Source organism: Pelodiscus sinensis, chromosome 1 (genome assembly GCF_052426305.1).
Source record: "Pelodiscus sinensis isolate ZL-2025 chromosome 1, ASM5242630v1, whole genome shotgun sequence".
Classification (NCBI taxonomy): domain Eukaryota; kingdom Metazoa; phylum Chordata; order Testudines; family Trionychidae; genus Pelodiscus; species Pelodiscus sinensis.
The window spans coordinates 42,232,344-42,256,758 of NC_143052.1; the positions used below are offsets into that span (position 1 = coordinate 42,232,344).

General features: G+C 41.9%; 1 protein-coding gene across 1 annotated transcript in view; it reads right to left on the reverse strand.

Annotated features, from left to right (window-relative positions):
- Nucleotides 1-1,556: 1,556 nt before the first annotated feature.
- Nucleotides 1,557-24,415, reverse strand: part of LOC102459475 (ADP-ribosylation factor-like protein 8B) — a 41,170-nt gene continuing 18,311 nt past the window's right edge. Inside the window, exons 3-7 of the mRNA XM_075928468.2 lie at nt 18,072-18,145; nt 13,825-13,918; nt 10,355-10,422; nt 6,791-6,861; nt 1,557-1,911 (exon numbers count right to left, since the gene is read on the reverse strand). Coding sequence (XP_075784583.1) covers nt 1,862-1,911; nt 6,791-6,861; nt 10,355-10,422; nt 13,825-13,918; nt 18,072-18,145 — 357 coding nt within the window. The 3' untranslated portion in view covers nt 1,557-1,861. The remainder of the gene's footprint in view (nt 1,912-6,790; nt 6,862-10,354; nt 10,423-13,824; nt 13,919-18,071; nt 18,146-24,415) is intronic.

Here is a 24,415-nt window from a genome sequence, read left to right on the forward strand (position 1 = left end):
GCACCTGAAAACGAAAGAGAAGAGTTATCCCTTGGTCAGCTCTGTTGGTTACCTCTGAAGGTCTACTCACTATTTGCACCTTAAAGTTCCATTGACAGACTCATATTGATATGTGTCTATATGGAACAGGGGCCATTAGAATGCATTGCAGGGCAGGGAGATAACACTAATGTATGGGATTGAAGAATGAGAAGGTACATGTAGTAATATATTAATAATTAACGGCTTCTTTAGCCTGTTGGCAATGGAACAAAACCTGATCTCAGGACAGAGACCAAGTAAGTAGGCTGCAGGCTAGGGAGTTCTGTAGGGGCCAGGGAGAGAAAGACTATTCCACTTATATGCCACAGAGCAGCACTGGAACCACTTTAAGTGCTATTCTTCAGGGAGGAAATGGCCAGTCGATCCCAGGATACAGAATGGGTGAGGAACCTCGGGACCGGCCCCTGGCGTTACTGAATCCAGCCCCCGAGGTCCAGCTCCACCACCACCCCAGCGTTGAGGAGCCCATGCTGGCACTCCAGCCCCACTGCTGCCTCATTGTGGGGCTGGAGACACTAAATCTACTACGGTGCTGTCCTTTAGTTTCTGGTATGGAAGGAGAATGTGGGGAGTCTTTCTCCTTCTCAGTTAGGGGCCACATCAGTGAGGGGGTTTTGTTGCAGTTTGTTTGTTTGCTTGCTTCTCACTTGTATGCGGTCTCAAGCTGATTTTTATGTGAGAGTCAGTGGGCCCCTGACTCAAAAAAGGTTCCCCACCCCGATGTAGAAAGTAGAATTGTGGGTCACCTTACTCCTGTTCCTCTACCTATTGGTGCTGATGGGGAATAGTTGTAGGGATGTAATACATCTATCACCCTGTATGAAGCCCTGGCATCCTTTCCTATCCATGAGGTAAGACACTACCACTTTCGCTGTAGTCAAACTCCATGTCTGCTACAAGGGTATGGGCTGGCATTTTCCACAACATAGGGAAAGTGTTTTTTGTTTTGTTTTTTTAATAAAACAGACAAATGAGTATGAGGGCTTGTCTTCTCTGCTGCAGAGATTGACACTGCAGCGGTTGATCTTCCGGCATTTGATTTAGTGAGTCTAGTAAAGACCTGCTAAATTGAACACTGATGACACTCCTGTCAACTATGGTAGTCCTCGCAGTCACAAGGAGTAAGGGAAGTCAATGGCAGCATTTCTCTCATTGACCTTTTGCTGTGGGGCCACCCTTGAAAATCAATGTAAGGTATGTCAATTCAATCTATGCAACTGTCATAGTTGGAACTGAGTATCTTACATTTATACTCTCAGCCAATGTAGACCTGGCCTGAGTCTCATTCATACTTGTGATGAGACTAGGGTACCAGATCATAAATTTGAAAAGTCTTAAACAGCCCTTTTCTACATCTGGATATTAACAACTTTTTAATTAATATATACTTTTTGGAAAAAATGAAAGTTTTGAATATTTGAGAAAATAAAAATGAATAGAAACATAACTATAAACATTGTGTGCATATGTTTATACATCATCTCTCTAATACACCTTACAATAAGACACACCAGTTTCTACTGTGCAATTTATTCAGCTTCATATTAAAAAAAATTACTAAACTGTTGACAATTCACATGCATAATTTTTTTTCCGTTTTAGGCTGAACAGGCTTTTAGGACAGACAGACAAACATTCTGGATGTATGTATGTTTGTTTTTCAAAGGCCATCATTGACTGAAATTTTACATTTGTTAACAAATCTAGTGAAAGTGAGTCCTGGGTAGTATTTAGTTTCATTCCTTTTTTTCCAGTAGTGTATAGCAGATGGAGGACAGTGTGATTTGGAATGAAAAGTAATCTTCAGCAAAAGTTTTCTTCAACAATGCCTTGATTTGGAGTGCTGAATAAGCCATTGTAATGTTATGTCTGCAAAGACAGATAAAAAATAATCTATGAAGGAACATGAAAATGCTAGCCGGTTGTTAAAATAAAAAACCAGAACCCTCACATATAACTTTATATCTATTTCAAAATGCAGTTTGATTCATGATTGGGCTTTTTTGTTGCTTTTGTTTTCATTAAATGTATTTAGTATTTGTGAAAGGTGAACTGATAACCTTAGAGACTGAAGTCCTCTAAAAGGGTATGTCTACACCAGGTCTGGGCAAATTACGGCCTGCAGGATGGATCCGGCCTGCCAAGCCACCGGAACCGGCCCTCAGAGGCAGCAGTGAGTCCCAGGCAGGCTCCCCTGCTTGCTCCGCAAGCCCCACCTGCCATGCAGAAACGTGGCTGCAAGGCTCCGTTTCTGTTTAGAAATTGGAAGGGATGGAGGAAGTTTCAGGAGACGTCCCGCCTCCAACACAATTCCATTGGATGGTTTCTGGCCAGAAACCAGCCAATGGGAGCTGCTTGTTTGAATAATAGGCAGCCAAGAAGAAGCATTCCCCCTCACCTTGGCTCAGTTATTCAATGAAGCGCATGGCCAGCCAAACAGGCTGGCTGGCTGGGAAACATTTTAAGCTCTGCAAGCCTTAGCTCTGCAGGCAGGTAGGCTAGTTTGGCAGCTGGCATGTAAGTCTCCTGGCCACAGCCTGCTTCTGGCACCCCCGCCCTTTCCTGCCCCAATCCTCTGCCCCTTCCCACTCAACATACTCAAACCCTCTGTCCCCCTCTGATACCCATACCCCCTCCCAGATCTGGTACCCCAATCTCCTGCCCCAGATCATAATCCCCTCCTACCCTAGATCACCCAAACCCCCTGCCCTAAGTAACAACCGCCTCCTTCACCTCAACTCCCTCCCAGACTCATCTCCCTCCTGCACCCCAATCCCTTACCCCAAGCTCCCTTCTGCACCCAATCTCCATCCCAGACCCCGCATCTCCTCCATTAATATTCTGGAAGAATGTGGCCCTTGACCACATTCCAATTTCTTGGAGTGGCCCCCACTCGAAAATGATTGCCCACCCCGGTCTACACTCCAGTTAGCCAGCTGACTCAAGCTCACGGAGCTCAGGCTGTGGAGCTATTTCACTGCTGTGAAGACTTCGGGGCTCCTAAGACCCTGTGAGATGGGAGGGTCCCAGAGCTTGGGCTACAACCCAAGCCTGGAAATCTACATTCCAATACAGCAGCCCATAGCCTGAGTCAGCAGGCCTAGGCCAGAAACAGGTTTTTAACTGCAGCACAGACATACCCTAAACCACATTGTGGTACATAGGTCGAAGGAATAAAAATTCAAGATGACCATAAACGAGAACTGCAAAGTCCAGAAAGGAATTAAATAAAGCAGAAGTTTCAACACAGGCTGCGATCCAGGATTAGAGTTAAGGAGTATGTTCTGTACAGATACAATTCACATGCATAAACTGTGCATGTGTATTGGATCACATGTGGATGTAGATATAAGCAGACAGAAATCTGTATCTGTTGATCTGCAGGTCTCTACTCCCAGGAGACACTGCAGCCAAAGGAGAGTAACATGATGCTGCCACTCCTGGGAGACAGCGCCATGTGCCCACAGCTCCTCCTGACTGTGCAGCTGTACCAGCTCCAGCTCCACCACCAGCGGGGCTGTAAGTCCCCAGACAGAAGAAGCAGCTGATAGCAGGGTTGGCAGTGGCACAGCTGCCTGACTGGGAGGAGCTGCTGGTTCAGGGTGCTGGCTCCTTGGAGCAGTAGCAGCATGGTCCTCTCCTTTGGCTGCAGTGTCTCCTAGGAGCAGAGATCTGTGGATCAGGAGATACCGATTTCCATCTGCGGACATCTGCTTCTGTAGGTAGAAATTTGTATCTGCACAGAGCTATAACAAAAGGTCCAGTATTGCAAGTAAGCTGAAAGCCACACTGGAAGTAAAAAAAAAAAAAAAAGGTTAGGCAACCTTTTTCAGAACCAGGCTGAGGAAACAGACTAGGAATGAGTGAGCCAAGTGCAGAAGGGTTTGTTTAATTAGGTGTCACAAGGTGAGGTGGTGGCAGTGTGTGAAACAGGAAGGGACCTGATAGAAATGGAGCAGTTTACAAGGACATATGCAGAGCATGACACGGTGTCTAGAAAGAATAACTTAAGAGTCAATCGGGGGTATAGTGAGGAAGTAATTTCATTCCTCAAAGAGGTGAGGTAATTAAGTATCTTTATGGAGATGTTTCAGGTAGTTCTGGGCTATAGTTAATCAAGGCAGAACCATATACTTGGATTCTAAACCAAAATGGTAGTTGCCCAGGACCACATAGTATATTAGGGTGCATCTATAACGCATCATTATTTCAAGATAACTAACGTTATTTTGAAATAACAATGCGAGCGTCTACACAGCCATTCTGTTATTTTGAAATAATTTCAAAATAACAGATGACGTATTCCAAAATCTGCAAACTTTATTCTACGAGGAATAACACCTATTCTGAAACAGCTATTTCGAAATAAGGTGTATGCGGATGCTCCACTGCTGCTATTTCAAAATAGCCTCTCACCAGGGCCATTTGAAGTTATTCCTTCCCAGTGCCTTCTGGGGCTCTAAATCGAGATAGCATGTCTACATTAGGGAAGCCTGCTTTGGACTAATTGTGAGGCTTCCCTGCAGTGTAGACATGCTATTTCAAAATAAGCTATTTTGGAATAATTATTCCAGAATAGTTTATTTCAAAATAAGCATGAAGTGTAGAAGTAGCTTAAGTGACAGATGACAGATTCTAGTAGCATGGCTCTGCTGAGCTTGTGATCTAGGAAGTGTTTCCAGGGCTATCATTTTTTTCTACTTGACCAGCTTCTCAGGTGAGGTTTCAGCCCTCATCGCTTTTCCATTCTTCACAGGATTTGAATGCTCAAACATTTCTAGTCCCCTGTTCTTGCATCTATTTATTCTCTGGGATCTAACAGCATCATCACCACAATTATGACACGCTGACTAGCAGTTTATAGGGCTGATCTCCAGAAAAAAAGAGGTAGGTTGAGAGTGGTAATGTCTTTTCTTGGACCAACTTCTGCTGCTGAGAGAGACAAGCGTTTATTGGACAACAGAATTTGATCCAGTAAAAGGTATTACCTCGCTTACCTTGCTTCTCTAATATTCTGGGACCAACATGGCTAAGATATTGCATACAACAAAAGGAGAAGAGTTGTAATTTTGCTTTTCTTTGACTATAACTCCAAGGTGCTAATGTGATAGTAGTTTTCTTTGTTCCCCTGTGCAGAGCAAAAGTTGCAGAAGTGAGGAGAAACAAAAACTGCTACAGTCTGCATTAATTTGAGATGTGAGCAGTCATTACTGGGGTATGTTTCAAGGCCAAGATCTTCACAGGTAGTTTACTCTTTTGGATTCTTTACAAGTGACCCACTCCCAGATGTGATATGCTCAATATGGGAATTCTCACAGCTTCCCTTACCATATATCAGGCTCTAGAGTATTGGGATGGTGGGGGAGTACTGGGTTACTGCAAGGTAATCATTTCTATTGCTCTGCCAAGGACACAGTGTTATATCTCCTTGCTCTGCTCTGCTCCAGCTATATATATGGCAGAAGAGTCCAGCAACTCCTTAGTTGGTATAAATATATATAACAGAGAGGTATCCGTGTTAGTATGATCTTAGTAAAACAAAAAAAGCAGTCATGTAGCACTTTAAAGACTAACAAGATAGTTTATTAGGTGATGAGCTTTCGTGGGGCAGACCCACTACTTCAGATCATATTCTGAAAGTGAATTGGCATGACCATTATATAACAGAGGGATACAATGAAAAAAGTAAACAAATTACAAACTAACGAATCAGCTACATAGAACAAACATACATTGTTCTATGTAGCTGATTCATTAGTTTGTAATTTGTTTACTTTTTTCATTGTATCCCTCTGTTATATAATGGTCATGCCAATTCACTTTCAGAATATGATCTGAAGAAGTGGGTCTGCCCCACGAAAGCTCATCACCTAATAAACTATCCTGTTAGTCTTTAAAGTGCTACATGACTGCTTTTTTTGTTTTACTAAATATATATAATTCCCCTGGAGTCCCCATTGATTTACACCAGCTGAGGATCTGGCACTATTTTGCTAACAAATGGAAAAACATCCAATATTTAAATAATGAGTCTGGAGAAGTGGTATCCAAACTCAAGGGCATTCCAATAAAGCAAATTTAAAGCCTAAAAGTCTGCAACAGTTCCTCGGGGTAACATCTACTTGACAGCTGCCTACAGAGACAATGCCTATCCATCTCAAGTTTATTACATATCATCTACAGCTGCTTCCCGAGTTACAATCACCTCCATTTATGACCATCCGCACTTACGATGAAAGCGGTTGTAAATGCAGATCCGAGTTGTGAACGGTGAGCCGCGCTTACAAACAGCGCCGTCGCCATGTAACTCTATGGGATCAGTGTTACGAACACTTTAAGTTACAGACTAAGTGTTGGTCCGTAACTTGCTCGTAACTTGGAGAGCGACTGTAGTAAACTAATAGATAACATACTGGTATCTGTCTATCCTGGTAATAACAGGGTTAAAGAACCAAAGTTGTCTAATATATATATGTTTAAGATGCATCTTCAAGGGTTCAGTTAAACTAAGGTAATGATTTTCTGAATAAATGAATCTTTCCAGATGACTAGTCCATTTGCTTCCTAAAATTTCTAGATTGGGTTAGAAGGATGTGATTTTATACCAAGCTCGGGTCAAAACTTCTCCAACTATAAAGGTAAACAGATTTTCAAAGCTACCTAAAGAAGTAGGATACTCACTCCCCATTAAAACCTAGGTTATAATGCAAGTAATATACAGAAAGCATTGTCAAAATAACATGCTTACCTATGTTATCCTTTTCTTTACAGGAAATAGAATAGCAGCAGATTTCTCGGTCTTGAATAGCTGAAAGGTTTCTGCAGAAAGAAAATTCTATTAAGTAGTTTTATTACTCTACAAAACCTGAGCCAAGCATTTTCCACACAATCCAATAAATTACATGCTTGCAAATTTGTATTCCAAGGGCCAAGACTCTAACCTCTGATATGCAACTTTAAAACTTTCATTATACTTAGAACTAGGGCTGTAAGTTAACTGTGCAATTAAACAATAATAAAATATAATTTACAGGTTGGACTTCCCTGGACCAGCACCCTCAGGACCCGAAAAGGGGAAGTAATTTCTGGCCCTCCCTGCCAATGGCTCCCCAGCCCAGCTTTGCTCCTGGCCTAGCCTCCCAGTTGGCTCCCCACCTGTTACCAGCTCTGCTGCCCTGCCACGACAGTGCACGGTAGGGCTCCCAGCCCCACTGCTGGAGCTCCCAACCCCAACAGTCCTGCCATGGCAGCATCTGCACTGGCCCCACCAGCCCGTGATCCTACTGCTCGGACTCCTGGTCACACCGAGGCAGACCACTGCTCAGCCACCAGGGTTTCTGGACTCACCAGCCCTACTCTGGCAGCACCAGCCCCGCTGCTGGGGCTTGTGGCCCTGCTCTCCCTGCTGCAGCCAGCCTGGCTGGGTTCCTGGCACCAGCAGGGCTCCTGACTCTGGCACTCCACTGGGATACTCTGGTTCAGCAACATCCATGGTATAGACCAGACAGTCCAGGTTGAGAGACTATTCAACCTCCTATTTAAATATTTTTGCAAGTTTTCTATATTTTCAAACATATTGAGTTCAAATACAACTCAAAGTGTACAGTGCTCACTTTACATTTTTGATTAAAGTATTTGCACTGTAAAAAATTAAATAAATAGTATTTCAATTCACCTAATAAAGTACTGTACTGCAACTTCTTTTATTTTGAAAGTTGAACTTATAAATGTAGAATATGTACATTCAAAAGTCAAATTAAAAACTAAACCAATATAAAAATTAAGAGCTTATTAAGTCTACCCAGTCCTATTTCTTGTCCACTCACACAAAAGAGTATGTTTACATTTGCAGGAAATAATGCAGCCCACTTCTTGCTTAAAATTACACCAGAAAGTGAAAACAGGTGTGCAGCTATAAAACAATCTACATTTCTATATTGCACTTTCAGGATAAAGAGATCTCACTACAGCACTTGTGTGATGGAAATGGAAAGATACTATTTCTTATTATTTTACTGTTCAAATATTTGTAATAAAAATAAAAAGTAAAAACCGTACACTTTGTTTTCTGTGTTGTAATTGATAATACATAAAATATTTCAATTGGTATTCTATTGTTTACGGTGTGATTAAAACAGTGATTAATCATGATTAATATTTTGAGTTAACTGCACGAATTTACTGTGATTAATCAACAGCTCGACTTACAAGTGCATTTTTAAAGTGTTAAAATGTTTCAAGGGCTCCAAAGCCTTTCTGATTAAGCCTGGTTTAATAAAGAAAAATAGAAAAAATGGCCCTCATATGTCTGAGAGAATATTTCTTAGTGGTAAATAGGAAACAGTGCCTCATTTTTAAAGGTCAAATTTCACGCTTTTGTATCAGAAACCAAAATATATTATGAGTTTATTACATTTTGCAACAACAGTATTCAGAGGAGTTCAACAGTAATCTTTGGGATGTGCACAACACTCATACAAAGTTTACTAGGTTAAAAACTAAGGTACCTATTATTCCTATATAAATGTTGATGCTGTCTCAGAAAAATAATCTGTATCTTATATAATATTGTTAGTCTCTTCTAGGAACTTATATGGCTTTAACTATTTAGTGTCTGAGTGTCTCACAGCCCGTAATGTATTTATCCTCACAACACCCTTGTGAGGTATGGTACTGTCATTATTACCATTTTGTAGATGTGGAACTAAGAGGTTAAGTGACTTGCCCAAAGCCACATAGGAAGTCTTTGATAGAGCAGTAAATTGAACTGAGATCTCATGGGTTCCATTTAGTGCCCTAACCACTGGACTATCCTTCCTCTCTGAATTCTTTTTCCAAAGGATTCCATCCCACTAATGAAAATGATGGTTTGATGCACAGAAACATATTTAAGCACAATTACTGCTGTATTGGCAAGGTCCTTCCAAATTCAGGGTCCATTTTGGTCAATTTCATGGTCATTGGATCTTAAAAGTAGTCAGTTTCAGATGTTTACATCTGAGATTTCACAGTGTTGTAATCAGGGGGATCCCAACCCAAAAGGGGGTTGCAGGTTCCCACCCTCACTTCTCCACTGTCGGCTGAATTAAAAATGCAGCATCTGCAGAATTTCTTGCAGCCAGGGTAGGTTTCCAAGGGTCGGTCTGATCTCTCCTGTGTTGTTTGGAGTGTCCCAGTCAGGGGCTCCTAGCTGCTAGTTCTTGGGAGAGTATGGGAGGGACAGGACTTTCTCTTCTCTTACAGGGCTGCTCTTGGGAGGAAATCCACTCCACCTCTGGGTAACTTATCGAGCTGCAGGAAGCTTGCTGAAGAGTTTCTTCAGCTGGGGATGTGCCTGGAGATTAGTCTGATCCCCACCTGAAAGCACTCATGCAGGAGAAGAGGAAGTCTCATCCCTACCCAGGCCAACAGACTAGCAGATGGACCCTGGTATATGGCAGAAGCCTCTGGTTGGGAGCATGCAGCCCTGCCCCCTTCCTTCATATAGCTAAATTTCACTGGGGAGATCTGATTTAATAGATCATAGCATGTTTTCACAGCCATTAATTTGATAGATCCTTGTAATGGAATTCTTTGTACAACAGTAGATTTCTCTTTCTCAGCTTAAGCAAATTTCAATAATTTTTTTTAGAAAAGTGCACTTTGGTTGCATGCCAAAAATATTGAGTTGCTGAAGTTTAGAGACAGTCATTTCAAATTACTCTATTGTAATGCCAGTAAAGCATTTAACTCCCATTGTGATGGAAAATGGACAGCGTGAAATGGATTACTCTTTATATTAGTTGCATCTCCCATGATGGGTAAAAATATATCTCAAACAACTTTACACAATTGAAACTAAGAGAAGGTAGAAGGAAAGATTCAATATTGATTTCCTCAGTCATCTGATAACGTAAAATAGAATCTGTAGCTAATAGCCACTGCAGCATACTTCTAATGATTTTTCCTTTTTACAACATTACAGGCAGTCCCCGGGTTACGTACAAGAAAGGGACTGTAGGTTTGTTCTTAAGTTGAATTTGGATGTAAGTCGGAAGTGGTACATATTGTAGGGGAAACTCTAGCCAAACATTTCTCCAGAGCTCAGTTTTATTCTCCCACACCTCACTTCCCTCAGTCCTTTATTCTCAAGCTGAGGTGTCTGCTGAGAAAAGCCGCTCCGCGTCTCCCTGGTCTGCTGAGGGGAAGCAGCTAGTGCGGGGTTGCCTCACCCAGTTTGTAAGTAGGGATCCGATGTAAGTCGGATCCATGTAACCCGGGGACTGCCTGTATTTCAGAATGCCCAAGCTATTTAGATAGGCCAGCCACTTACAATTTCTCAATTAGCTGTTTTTCATCCAGTGCACCGGGAAGGTCTCTTTTATTTCCAAGGACTAACACCTGTGAAATAATTCACATTCAAATTAATGCAAATAATGTCATGTAATTTGTTTAGTTTTATGAACTATTTACTATCACAAGTTCATTCTATTAGCTTTAACACTTAAACATTTAAGACATGATGGCCTACATTCTCAAAAGTGACTAGTGATTTTTGGGTGCTAGACTGAGACACACGTTAAAAGTAGGGATGTTAGTAAATAGGTGTTTAAATGATTGACCAATAAGTCTAGGCTACTACACACAACCCCCTTCCTCCCCGCTGCCTCTGAACCAGTGTCCATGGGCTGGCTCCCTCACATGCCAGCGCCCACTGAGTCTCCTCCCACCCCCTTGCTGCTCACGGAGGGCAGGATGGAGCTGGAGCTTGGGGGAAGCCATCTTAAAAGCACAAGCACCAGCTCCTGGGGAGTCACCTGCTACCTCAGAATACTGGCTCTGCAGAGCTGCCTGTCTCCCCTCCTCCCCCCCTTGCTGCCTCACACAGAGGTAGCAGGAAGGACAGGCGGAAGCCAGTGCTGGGAGGGTGGCTTAAAAGAAGGCTTCCCGTGAGCACTGGCTTCGCTGATCCACCTGACTCTACCCTCGCTCTGCTGCTTCTATATTAGAGGCAGCAACGTATCAAAGGCAGCAGCACCGGGTGGGGGGCAGGCAGGATGTTGGCGCAGCCTCTGTCACCAGGGAGCTCAGCTCCCCGGCAAAAAGGGGCTGTCACTGCACAGAGGCAGCAGTGCAGGGAGGCAGGCAAGAGCTGGTCTGCATGGGGAGCTGATTTTTAAACCGGCTCCCCTCATGGACTGGCTTCTCCTGCCTCTCCTTGCTGCTTGCCTCTGATACAGAGGCAGCAGTGCAGGATGGAAGGGGGCTCCCCAGGAGTGGGTCCAGGGGCTGGGAGCCAGGAACACACTGGCTGCCAGCCCCGCTCCCAGAGAGTATTTTAGTAACTGTGAAACCACTAAAAAACGTTGCGGCTACACAATTACTAAAATACATGATATCTAACATCCCTAATTAGAAGGATTTGTTTTTTACAAAAAAGCTGAGAACTTGCATTCTGAAAATCACACTCATTGTAAGGTGTTTCAAAGTTAGGCATACAAAAAAGCAGCAAGTATCACATTCCTCCAGTACCCCTTCATACAGAAGCTTTCATAGGCTCCTCCATTTAGAAAAAGATGAGAAGTAAGGGATATGAGAACTAAGGGGAAAAAAACAATAAGCAGATGCTTGTGCTCATGTTACTGCATGAAGAATACAAAGTGCACTATGTATAACTTAACACTGGATACATTTCCTGTGTATTTTATGGAAGATAACATAAGAGATAGAGGAGTGGTAAAATCATGGTCACATTACTGCTTTTAACATACGTCACAACTGCAAATCAAAGTCCCAATTAAAATTAAATTACACATTCAAATTAATTCCTTGCTATTCTTAGGTTAATACAACTGTCTTACTATTATGCTGAGGAAAAACTACAGTAAATAAAGAACCACTCAATACTAGCTACTTTCAACAAAATAATAAGTAAAACCAACATACTATTGCAACCTGAAAATGTAGGTGGTACAAAAGGAGCGGCATTTGTTATGCACTGCTAATTTCAGATACCAACTGAGCACGGAGGAGGGGAGATATGGGTTGGAGGAGACAAAAGCAAAGGGACACAACAGTATGTGAATAGCTGACAAAAAAACTGAAACAGGACCTCTCTACTTTTTATCCCAGTCCTTGTAAATCCCGACTGTAGCTCTACCGTCTCTTCCTTATTGGACTGTTCCAATAACATGCAGGAAAGTTACAGAGGGGGTCTGAGAGGATGGGATCAGAAATTGTGCCTGAATTCATTCTGTAAAACTCAGTTGATTGCAGTGATTTGGGTACCAGATACCTGTCTATTCCTTTCCACACCGTTAGCTAGCATTTTCCTAGGTCAATGATGGATCAGACCTGAAATTAGCTGTTACAGAAAAAGCTTAGGTGCTAGGCAACAGCCCTGCTCTTTATCCTGGATGAGAGTTTAACAATCTATTTTCTTTCCTAAAACAGCATCCCCAGCATGGACAGACCCCATGTCCTCATTTGTTGTTATCAGTACCCAGAGTAAAGGATGAGATAAGGCTGAGGATAACCTATTCTAAAATAGCAGATTATCTTTAACAAAACATTTGGTTCCACTTTTTCCTAAATGGTGCTTCACCATCTCACATTACTCTCTGTCAAAACCAAGATCCTGCTTGAGGACAGATTAATTTTTGCATTCTTTTTTTTCCATTTACATTTTAACTTCATGGCAGGTATCAAGGTCTTGTCGCCTGTAAAAGCAGAGGGTTTTTTGATGCTTGAATTCTGCTAACTAACCTCTAGGCTACGGCTAAACTACACCCCTCTGTCGGCAGAGATATAAATTAGATATATTGAAAGTGCAAATGAAGTGGGGATTTAAATATCCTGTGCCTTCATTTGCATAATGGCGTCTGCAGCTTTTTTTGAAACGGTGCTTTTCGAAAAAACCCCGGCAGTTTAGACGGGGCATTTTCGACACATATGCCCCGTTTCGAAAGATCCTGTACTCCTCATTTTTTGAGTACAGGATCTTTCGAAACGGGGCATTTCTGTTGAAAATGACCCGTCTAAACTGCTGGGTTTTTTTCAAAAAGCCACATTTTTAAAAAAAGCTGCAGCCGCCATTACGCAAATGAAGTGCGGGATATTTAAATCCCTGCTTCTTTTGCACTTTCAATATGTCTAATTTACATCCCTCTGCTGACAGAGGGGTGTAGTTTAGATGTAGCCCTACAAAGATAGAAAGGTATTGCTACTAACAGTACTGAGTCACTCGTTCAAATCTGGTCCACACTGCAACTGACTGAAAATTATTACCAAATGATAATGCCTCAGGTGAAATTAATGTGATAGGCTCAGTCCACCTACACATTTGTACTGACCTATATACAAATAGGCAGATATACTTTGTACTGGCAGATATACAAATACACACTACAGTTGGGATATATGTGATAAAATCCAGAGCTCTGTGACAAACTGTCACAAATTCTAATAAAAGCAGAATTTCAAAATGCTTTATTTCTTTTTTTATACAAAATACTATTGAAATGGAGTTGTTTTAGAAAATGTTTTATTATTGCCAAAAATAAAAAAAAATGTCCAAATGGTATATCCAACCTTCATCACACATAGCCTGGGATTTTGAAAGACTTCAGGGAATAGGAGTACAATGGGAGTTGATTGCCTTTAGGTTCTTTTGAAAATCCCTGCTTCCGGCTATAAAGTCTAAATTTAGATGAGAATAATTAAATAAGTCCATTTTTTCATGTTTGAATAACAGCGACACCATAGCAGAACAACTACATAAATACAAAAATTAAAAACACTTACTGGAATTCCATGCAACTGTGGCTTGTCTATTAAGCTGTGTAGTTCATTTTTTGAAGCTTCTACTTTTTCTAAATCTGCTGCATCCACCATATAACTAAAATAGAAAAATTGTCACTTGTACTTTTGTCCATTACACATAGAAAACATTATAAAAATATCTGAAATGTGTCATATGTACCCACTCCTTCCCCTCTGATTAGATGATTTTTAAAACAGCAATTTTTACTACTTAACTGGGGGAAAAAAGAATTAAATACAGGCTGTGGAAAGACAGACATTTCTGGAAAATGTAACTGATTGCATGTAAAGGATGCTAGTTGTGCAAAATATATAATACATATGTTCCACGTCTTTTTACTGAATCACTCATCAAATCTAAACATAATTAAAATATTTCTGATATAACCTTCTCAGTTGATATGTGGTAGTTCCTGCCCATCTCCTATCAATATTGGTCAAACGGATACGAACCATTTGCACCAGACAAATATGGATGTAGGAGTCAAAATCTCTAGGAGTTAAATTAAGTATAGGGAATAATCTTGCACTAGTTAGGTGATTGATAGGATAAACAAAACAGTTATCTATCTCTCATAACTGTTGGTCTTCAAGATGTGTTGCTCATGTCCATTCCAAGCACGTGTATGCGTGCTGCATGCATGGTCACTAAAAGGTTTGGTTAGCTCAGGTGCCTTTTGAAGTTGCACCTTAATGGTGCTGCATATAAGGCCCTGCCAACACTCAACCTCTATAATTCCTTCTTGCCCATTTACTTTGACAGAGAGGAGGGTATGTGGGTCTTGGCATGGACCTGAGAAATACATCTCGAAGAACAGTTATGAGAATTTTCTTTGAATTCTTGCTCGTGTTGATTCTAAGTAGATGACTCCCAACTCTTAGCTAAGAGACAGTGTTGGAGTTCACAGTATCAGTGACTGAGGCACATCTCTGCTGAACACTGCATCATCTCTAGCATGTTGGATAACGGCATAATGAGAAGTCAAAGTTTGGACTAAGGACCATGTCGCTGCCCTGAAGATCTCCTGGATTGGGTCCTGGCCAGGAGTGCTGCCAAGGAGGTCCGTATTCTTGTAGAATGTGCCATCAGTGTGGAGGGCAGATATCTTTGCCAAATCATAACATGATCTGATGCTTAGGACTCTGAGCACAGCAACTAGGAATGCTAGCATATAGATGAATAAACGATAAATTGATAAACCTAGGCTTATCAATTAATCCTATCAACTACACGCACAGAGGCAGCAATGAGGAGGAATTGGGAGCCAGTGCCCATGAGGAGCTGGTTTTAAGCTGGTTTCCCACAAACACTGGATCTGCCTGTCGCCCCCATCACCACACTGTTCAGAGGCAGCAGTGCAGAGGGGGAGGGGAGGAAGGAGGGAGCCAATATGCATGGGGAGATGGTTTTCAAGCCAGTTCCATACACATATCAGCTCCCACAGACCCACCCACCACCCCTTGCTGCCTCCTATAGAGGCAGTGAGAGCAGGCAGGAAGAAGCTGGTGCTGAGGGGAGCCAGCTTAAAAGCCAGTTCCCTGCAGCACCAACTCCACGGTGCCACCTACCCCACCCCATGCTGCTGCCTCCATTAGGGGAGGGGATGGCATGGGAGGCTGCTGTGAAGCAGCCTCTGTCCATGGGTGGGAGGGTCCAAGCTCCCTGCAGAGATTGCTCCACCTCCCATGGAGCATGGATATTATTTTTGTCACAGTAAAATTAAGCAAAATTGATAGAAGAATTATGGTAAAAAAAATCAAGGTCCAATCACAGCAACAAATATTGTGTAACAATTTAACAATAAAATGTTACAGTGTAACAGTTACATGCAACAACGTTAATGCAATAGTTCATTTCCTTGTCATAGTAAACTATTTTGAAATTCTATATCAATATTGTGCAATCATTTTTTAAACAAAAATAATAAAAAGCTATGTAACAAAAATCACTGATTCTTTTTTAGTAAAGTCCCTTTTACAAACTACTGCAATTTTGGAAAAGCATTTGGCATCAATATTGTTGACTGGCACTGCTAAGCATCTCAGGGTAATTGACAGAGCTGGGAATCTGGCCATCATGCTTATCTAGAATTGGAAAACATCCTGATTCCTCAACTCTTGAACTGCTCAACAGTAAGCCCAATACTCTCTAAGTGCTGCAATTTTGTCTTCAAACAATGGCATATGTTCAAATATCAAGGTGTTTTGCTTGATTTGGCTCAAATACATGGCATGCACTGAAGAAAGTGACCACAGATTGGTGAAAGCAGAAAGTTGTCAGTGTACATGTACATGCGTGACTTTTTTTAAACTTTCCAAGACTACTGTTTTTGCTGTTGAGCGTTGGCAAGAGTCAAAGCCCACAGCAAAGGATCGTGCACTTCATTTTTGACTTCATGAGCATGAACTATGAGCTATTAATAAGCTGTAAGCATGTTCATGATTCAGAGTGCAAACTCTTTTAAAGCCTGGAGACCTTCAATAAATGCTGCAGACTGGCAAAGACAACTATCTCTTGAAATTTGAATTACTAGCATGACCATTCTCCTCTGTAAAAAATTAAACTTAATCCTCAGTATGATCATTGTGATAGAGAGCTGCATTGAACCAGTTCTTCCATGTGGTTATCACAAGGATTGGTGGGACGCAAATACACAGTTCTGAGCTTTTCTGGCAAGGCAGGCAGTAAAAGCATGTTTTGCAGCAACCATTCATTTACTTTCAAAAGTATCTTCCTCCTCAGACTCCCCACAAAGTTAAGCAAATGTGCCATTCATGTAAGATAGGGGAGGGCAATAATTTTCAGAGGGAGAGTCACTTAATGAATTTTGCTACATGGTCATGGGCTAGCTCCATCCCCCAAAAGGGGCAGGGCCTGGAGCAGAAGGGGTGTGGCTGGGGGCTAGCCCCCCTGGAGTTGTCTGGGGCCAGAGGCTTTGAATTAAAGACATAGAATGGGCTTGTGGCTCCCAGCCCTGTCGCTATTACATTGCCTGGCAGCCAGCTGGGATTGCTGCCACTATTTAAAAGCTCGTGACTCTGGCACCTTCCAGCGTAACACTGCACTATGAGCCATGAGGCATTTAAATAGGATCTTGCTACCTGAGCCACTGCCTGGAAATTTGGTGGCACAGGTAGCAGCGATAAATAGAAAGTGGTCAGATGTAGCCCGCAGGCTGGACCAAAGTGTCACTCAGGCCAGATCCAGCCCCCGGGCTGCATCTTGTCCAGCCCTGATGTAAGATGTACAGCATTTAAAAATAAAGGTTTCATATGTCAGACCAAGCTTTCCCCTTGTAGATGGAATTATCCACAAATTCAGTGCTGGAATCCAACAGTATTGTGAATTTTTCAACAATTCCCCTTATTGCTCTGCTGTCTGGTTTAATATCAACTGCTTCCAAAACGTCACAATGTAACAAAAAACTATTCAGCTTGTATTCACCTATGTCTGAAGTGCTTGCCTTTCTTATAAAATTGACTGGTACATTGCACACCGTGCAAAACAATTTTCCTCTACCTTCATGGAATGTTTTAGAGTACTGCTCTGGTTGCTGTTTAGTGCTTAATTTTGCTACTTTGCTATTGTTTTGCTTGCTTTATCCCAGTCTTATTTCAAATTAATGTCTGTAAGCCCTTTTACACGATACACAAATCTTACTTGTGAAATTCAATGAAGACCACATGATGTAACATTCTTAGTTACTGTTGCTAGGAGATTGACTGTAAACAGGGTAAGTGGTGGTGAGTGCAAACAAATATTAGTGAGTTTATTTAGTTTCTTTTTTTACATATTATTTCCGGTTTTACAAAAAAATAAATAAAAAACAGTTATACAGGCATGGAATGGTGCATTTTATGGTATTTTCACAGAACCAAACTGAAATAAACAGAAAAATTCAAGGGTTGCATAACAATGCTGACTATTGTAACAACTGTATTCCATAAATGTGGTTAATTCTTCTATTTGGGGAGGCAGAGACTAAATATTGAAAAAAGCTAGTCCAGATTTTAAAACTTTTATTTGTTTGTTTTTTGTTTTAAAGGTTTAAAGCACTGTGTACCAAGTTAAATTAAACCTATAAAAATGACAGAAAGCATGTACTTGTACAAAAGATGAAAATAGAGGAGGAATATCTGTAGGTGGAGGGAATTGAAAGTGGAAGTTGACAATATTACAAAACTTATTTAAATAATTGATTTGCAAAAAGATATATAAAGATGCTTACACAACTGCATTGACTCCTCTACAATAGCGCTCCCACATGCTTCGAAACCTTGGCTGTCCCCCAATGTCCCATACCTGGAGAAAAATGAAAGGTTTCCTATATTACTCTGGGTATGCCATTTGTATGAACAGAGATTTAAAAATTAAAACATAAATTTTAAGCTCATTTTTAATGTCTACCAGATTAAGTTGTTCAATCACATTAACTATGTAATGTTATTTCTGGGTGTAAAGAGAGCAGAAGAAAGAACATATTAGTACTTCAGTGACATAAAGGAGAGACAGTACACACTTGGATGTAATTAGTGGATTAATCTGGCTAATTCTACTATCTCAATAGCTTTCACGTTTGATCATTGAATATGCTTTTAAAGCTATGAGGTCAAGATAAATAAGATAAATGGTAGCTAATTGCAAAGTTGTAGAACCACTCAGTGATAAGACATGACTCATCAATACACCACAGGAAAAGAAAAGTTCAAATATACATAAATTCTACTAAATGAGTTTGATAGGCTGAAAATAATCTCTCAAACCCAATGTTCGCTCTAACCTTTCCCATTTATGTGCAGATTATTTTCGATACATGTTGCTGAATAAATATTTTATGTGCACCGAGGCATGTGTGAATGAGTACTATGAACAGAACCACAAAACCTAGATGAGGGCGCTCTGCTAATTGCTTTGTAATTTTTCCTGAGCGGCTCCACAAGCATGCAATTTAATGGAAACACTGCAAGCCCCAATCCTGAAAACACTTATGCAGATTCTTTACCGTATGCATGTGAGAAGCCCCATTAACATCAGTGGAAGCAAACACCACTGGAATTCTTTGAGATGTTTTGTCATTAGAAGAGTGTACCCATGAACCTTCTTATCATAGGTTTTTGGTATCATTGTCTGTGTGGTCCATCCCCAGTACATTTGATATATAGTGGGGAGCAAACCCAATGCCACTCCAATCCCTTCTCCAGGAAGAAATCCTTTCAGAAACAAGGACAATGAAGCAGACAAGACGGGTGGTTAGTGGAGCATCCATAGGGATAAAAGAGATCAAAGAAATCCAGTTACAGTACAAGTAAGTAAGCAACCTCTTCTTCTTTGAGCAGTTGTCCCTATGAGAGCTACACTTCAGGTGACTCTCAAGCAGACTCCAAACTATGGGAACAGGTGCTGAGTAGCTGAATGTAGTACAGATTTCAAGAACAGCCATTTCAAAAAGTTCATCTGCCCTGGAAGCATACACGATAGTGTAGTGTCTGGAAAAAATGTGAACAGATGCACAGGTGACAGCTTTACCATAGTCTGTGATGGGAGTCTCCTTAAGCGGGGTGACAGATTTGGGCTGCACTCTGGTGAATGGGCAGCCAACTTCACAGGGGCATTGCACTCCAGACATTTTGTAGCATGGAATTATGCAACCAAAATCCATTTTGATAGTCTGAAATAGGGGCTCCCTTCATTGGTGTCTTCTAAAGAGACAAAAGCCTTAAGAAAGGTTTTAAAGGTAGACCATAAGATCTCTTCTAAAATCCATAGTGTGAAGACTTTCTACTTTCTTCCAGGTTTGTGAGGTTTAGAAGACTGACAATTGAATGTCTTGGAATAGTCTCTTTGTCCTGGTAAAATATAATATGGGATGGATCCTCCACAAGGGCTCTCAATTCCACTACGGTCTTATGAACTATGAGGAAGGTTTTGAAGGACAAATGGAGGAGGAGGAGTAAATGTAGGATGGTCTCCTTAAAACACTGAGAATGAGATCTACGTCCCAAGATAGCACAGGGTCTCCAATGTGTGGGAAGAGGTTAGTGAAGCCCTTAATGCATCTAGACATCATGGGATTCGCAAACACTAAAAGCTCATCAACAGATAAGTGATGAACTTTGATGAAGCTGAGTGACAAATCTGATGTTTTTAAACTCAGTAGTGAGTCAAATATATGAGTGAGACATGATTGGAAAGAAACAGTGCCTGCTGGATTGTCCAGGAGTGGAATTACTTCCATTTTGCAAGGAAGTCTCTCTCATGGACTGTTTTCTACTCTTTAAAAGAACGTTCATATTTAGAAATATCAGTCTGTAGGTCTGCCGTCAGAAGTATGAGAAGAGGCAGGTATGCTCAGGTTGGTGCTATGAAGATAATCTCAGCTTCTCATTAGATCTTGTTCAGGACTTAAAGAAACAACAGTGTGGGGGAGGAAGGAAATACACATACAGCAAAGTTCATGGCAAAGGAATGTGGAAAGCATCTCTACTACAGCAGTGCCTACCTCCCAGAGACCACAGTCAGGAGCTTGGGCTATGGTTTGAAGTTTGAGGTCAGGGGCCAGGAAAGGGCCACTGCCAGGAATGGAGCCAAAGCTGGGGCCAGGAGCTGAGGTCGTGGTCCAAAGGTGATCCCGTCTTGTCCCGCATAGGGGCTGGGTTGGGCCCCGCTACACCACCCCAAATATTCCTCTGTGCCCCATAGGGAAACCAATGTATTAGGGAATTGTGGCTTTGCTCTCCTCTCAAGTAAACTTTTTGGCCCACTGCAAGGAGGTCTATCTCAGGGAATACCTAAGTGAAGAATATTTCATGTAGGATTGGATTCTTTGGCTCCCATTCATGGTCCTGGAAAAAATGTCTGTTATAATTTTGCAGACCTGATTGACATCTTAGCAGCATACCAACTTAGTGATTTATGCACCAATTCCATAGTTTTATTTTCTATGTGCACAAGGACAGATTTTACTCCCTTTGGTAGTTTATGTAATACATAGCCACTCTGTTGATCTGAGGAAGTGGGTCTGGCCCACGAAAGCTCATCATCTAATAAACCATCTTGTTAGTCTTTAAAGTGCTACATTGTCCTGCATTTTACTTCAACTCTGTTTGTTGTCTGTCATGTTCCCAACCAACTTGCTCTGGCTGCAATAAGTGGCTGCATACATAATGAATTACTCTGAGACAGATATATTGGTGTGTATGGCAGACTCCTGAAAAGTCTATCACCCCTGAGCTATAGAGACTTGGAGGAAAGCCTCGACCCTAACTTTGAGAGATCTATGGTTATAATCTTTATTGGGGTAGGATGCATGAGTGGGACAAACTTTGTGAGGATCCTTGCACAAGTTGGACGAGTTGTATTTGTTTGGTATGTAGACAGTCCTAAACCAGGCTGGAAAGCAGCAGGAATATAGTCTAGCATGATGTATTATGAATGTATAGGCTGCCATACATCTCCGTAGTTGCAGGCAAGTGCTTGCAATGGCTTGGGGTCTCAGCTGGAGCCTGGAGTTGAGGCTGAACATAGTGATGAACCAGTCCATAGGTAAATAAACTTTGGCAGTCATGGAATCCAGGGTGCCCCATGAACTCAATGCACTGAAGAGGTATCAAAGTGGATTTATCCTTGTTATGCCCCAGCAGCAATGAGTAGTGAAGGGCTTAGGTCTTCTTCACAGACTGAAGGTCTTCTTCACAGACTGAATCTCAAGCAAGGGCCAAATCCCTGAAAAGCCAGTCAACGTAGACAGGGAAGACCACTATAATCAATTACCAGTTAGGCCACCTCTACCAACTCCACCTTCACAAAGATTTTTGGGGAAGTTGAGAAGCCAAAGAGAAGTACTCACTACTGATAGCTCTCATTGCTAATGACAAACTGCAAGAAGAGTTAGTGATGCATCTAACTCACAATGTAAAAATATGAATCTTGAAGATGACGGGGCTCAAACCAGTCCCCGGGATCTAGCAATGGTACTACTGCTGTAGGGATCGTGTCCTGATCATCTGCTTTTCTTTAAAATGTGCTCAATATTTTGAGATACAGGACTAGTCCTCATCCTCCTTTATTCTTGGGTATCTGGAATGGATCATTTTCCAGTGAAGGAAGTGGAACTATTTTGATCACCTCCAAAAGCAGAGGAGACTGTTTTAAATTGCTGAGTGCCAAATCATTTTATTTTAAAAATTAGTGAAAATATTTTAGTCAGAGAAACAAGAAATGCTAGATTAGTTTTTATTGTTTCTCTTAAAGCCAACCCAGTGGGATAACTCTTAATACTTAGTCACGTGAGTTCTTTTGCATACCTTAGTCTTGATCATTGATTATTATTTTGGTCAAGTGGACCTTGTTGGTTATTAGTAGCCAAATAGCTTATAATTAGAGAAAAAGGCAACCTTAATTAAATTCTATAAAATATAAGAAAATATTTAAATTTGTTACTCAGAAGAAGAACCCATTTAAGATGTTATCTGAAGACAGGCCAATTAATCAATATTAAGAATCTTAAATCCAATTAAATCCCATTATTTTCTCTTATTTACCAATATATAGCTCCTGTTTCCTCATCAGTAATATTTGGTATAGCCATCTGGTAATTAACATGAGAAATAGTGATTTAAGTTAAAACAGTTTTTTCATACCCCAATATAGCTTTCTTTGATATGATAACGAGTCTTGTGTATAAGGGAGAAGTGGTGGATGTGGCATACCTAGACTTTAGTAAGGCATTTGATACGGTCTCGCAGGATATTCTTATCAATAAACTAGGCAAATACAACTTAGATGGGGCTACTATAAGGTGGGTGCATAACTTGCTAGATAACCATACTCAGAGAGTAGTTATTAATGGTTCACAATCCTGCTGGAAAGGTATAACAAGTGGGGTTCTGCAGGAGTCTGTTTTGGTACCAGCTCTGTTCAATATCTTCATCAATGATTTAGATATTGGCATAGAAAATACGCTTATTAAGTTTTCAGATGATACCAAGCTAGGAGAGGTTGCAACTAATCTGGAGAATAGGGTCATAATTCAAAATGATCTGGACAAATTGTAGAAATGGTTTGAGGTAAAGAGGATGAAGTTTAATAAAGACAAATGCAAAGTGCTCCACTTAGGAAGGAACAATCAGTTTCACACATACAGAATGGGAAGCGACTATCTAGGAAGGAGTACGGCAGAAAGGGATCTAGCGGTTATAGTGGACCACAAGCTGAATATGGTCAGAAGTGTGATGCTGTTGCAAAAAAAGCAAACATGATTCTGGGATGCTGTGACGGGGCAGAGGCGCCCCGCACTCCAGTCCCGCCGGCGGCCGCTTATCTGGCAGCCCCCGTGCGAGAGGGCAGGGTAGCGGCGTCGGGCGCACCACGTCACGCGGGCCGAGTGACGCAGGGGCTGGCCTACCGGCTATGCGGCAGCTGTTCCCGGGCGGCTGCCCCATCCGAACGCCCACACAACGCCGGCCGGCTGGGCGCCGACACGGGGAGGAGCAACGCCGGACCGGAAGCAGGGCCACGCCGGAAGGGGCAGGATCCCACGGTCCGTGAGTCTGTGCAGGGATTTAAACCCCTGGAGATGCCGCAGAGGGAGGAGGGACGCAGAAGTGTCCTCTCGCCGAGGCCCAACAGCGGATGGAACCCAAGGCAAAGAGGTGAGCCTGGAGGCAAGGGGATCTGACCGCGGAGAGAGGAAGCAGCCCAGGGCAGGCAAAGGGAGCCAGTGGGCTGGCGAGTTACGGCGGATTGCCCCGCCAGCCGGACCGGACAGCAGAAGCGTCCGTGTCCTTAGGGCCCTGGGCTGGGGTCCGTGAGAGGGGGCGGGCCCAGACCCCGCTCTCCCCGCGGTCGGCGAGTGACCTGTTTACAGATGCATTAACAGGTATGTTGTGAACAAGACAAGTCATTCTTCTGCTCTACTCTGAGCTAGTTAGGCCTCAGTTGGAGTATTGTGTCCAGTTCTGGGTACCGCATTTCAAGAAAGATATAGAGAAATTGGAGAGGGTCCAGAGAAGAACAAAAAGAATGATTAAAGGTCTAGAGAACATGACCTATGAAGGAAGGCTGAAAGAATTGGGTTTGTTTAGTTTAGAAAAGAGAAGATTGAGGGGGTATATGATAGTTGTTTTCAGGTATGTAAAAGGGTGTCATAAGGAGGAGGGAGAAAACTTGTTCATCTTGGCCTCTGAGGATAGAACAAGAAGCAATGGGCTTAAACTGCAGCAAGGGAGGTTTAGGTGGGACATTAGGAAAAAGTTCCTAACCGTCAGGGTAGTCAAACACTGGAATAAATTGCCCACGGAGGTTGTGGAATCTCCATCTCTGGAGATATTTAAGAGTAGGTTAGATAAATGTCTATCAGGGATGATCTAGACAGTATTTGGTCCTGCCATGAGAGCGGGGGACTGGACTCAATGACCTCTCGAGGTCCCTTCCAGTCATAGTATTCTATGATAACCATTTCAAGAGTTTAAATCTAATCCCTTGGTAGTATCTTAGTTAACTTTCTTTCCAATTTATTTCTGAAATTTTGAGATTTTCTGTTACTTTTTTTTCCCCTTTGAGTTGTCCTGTTTT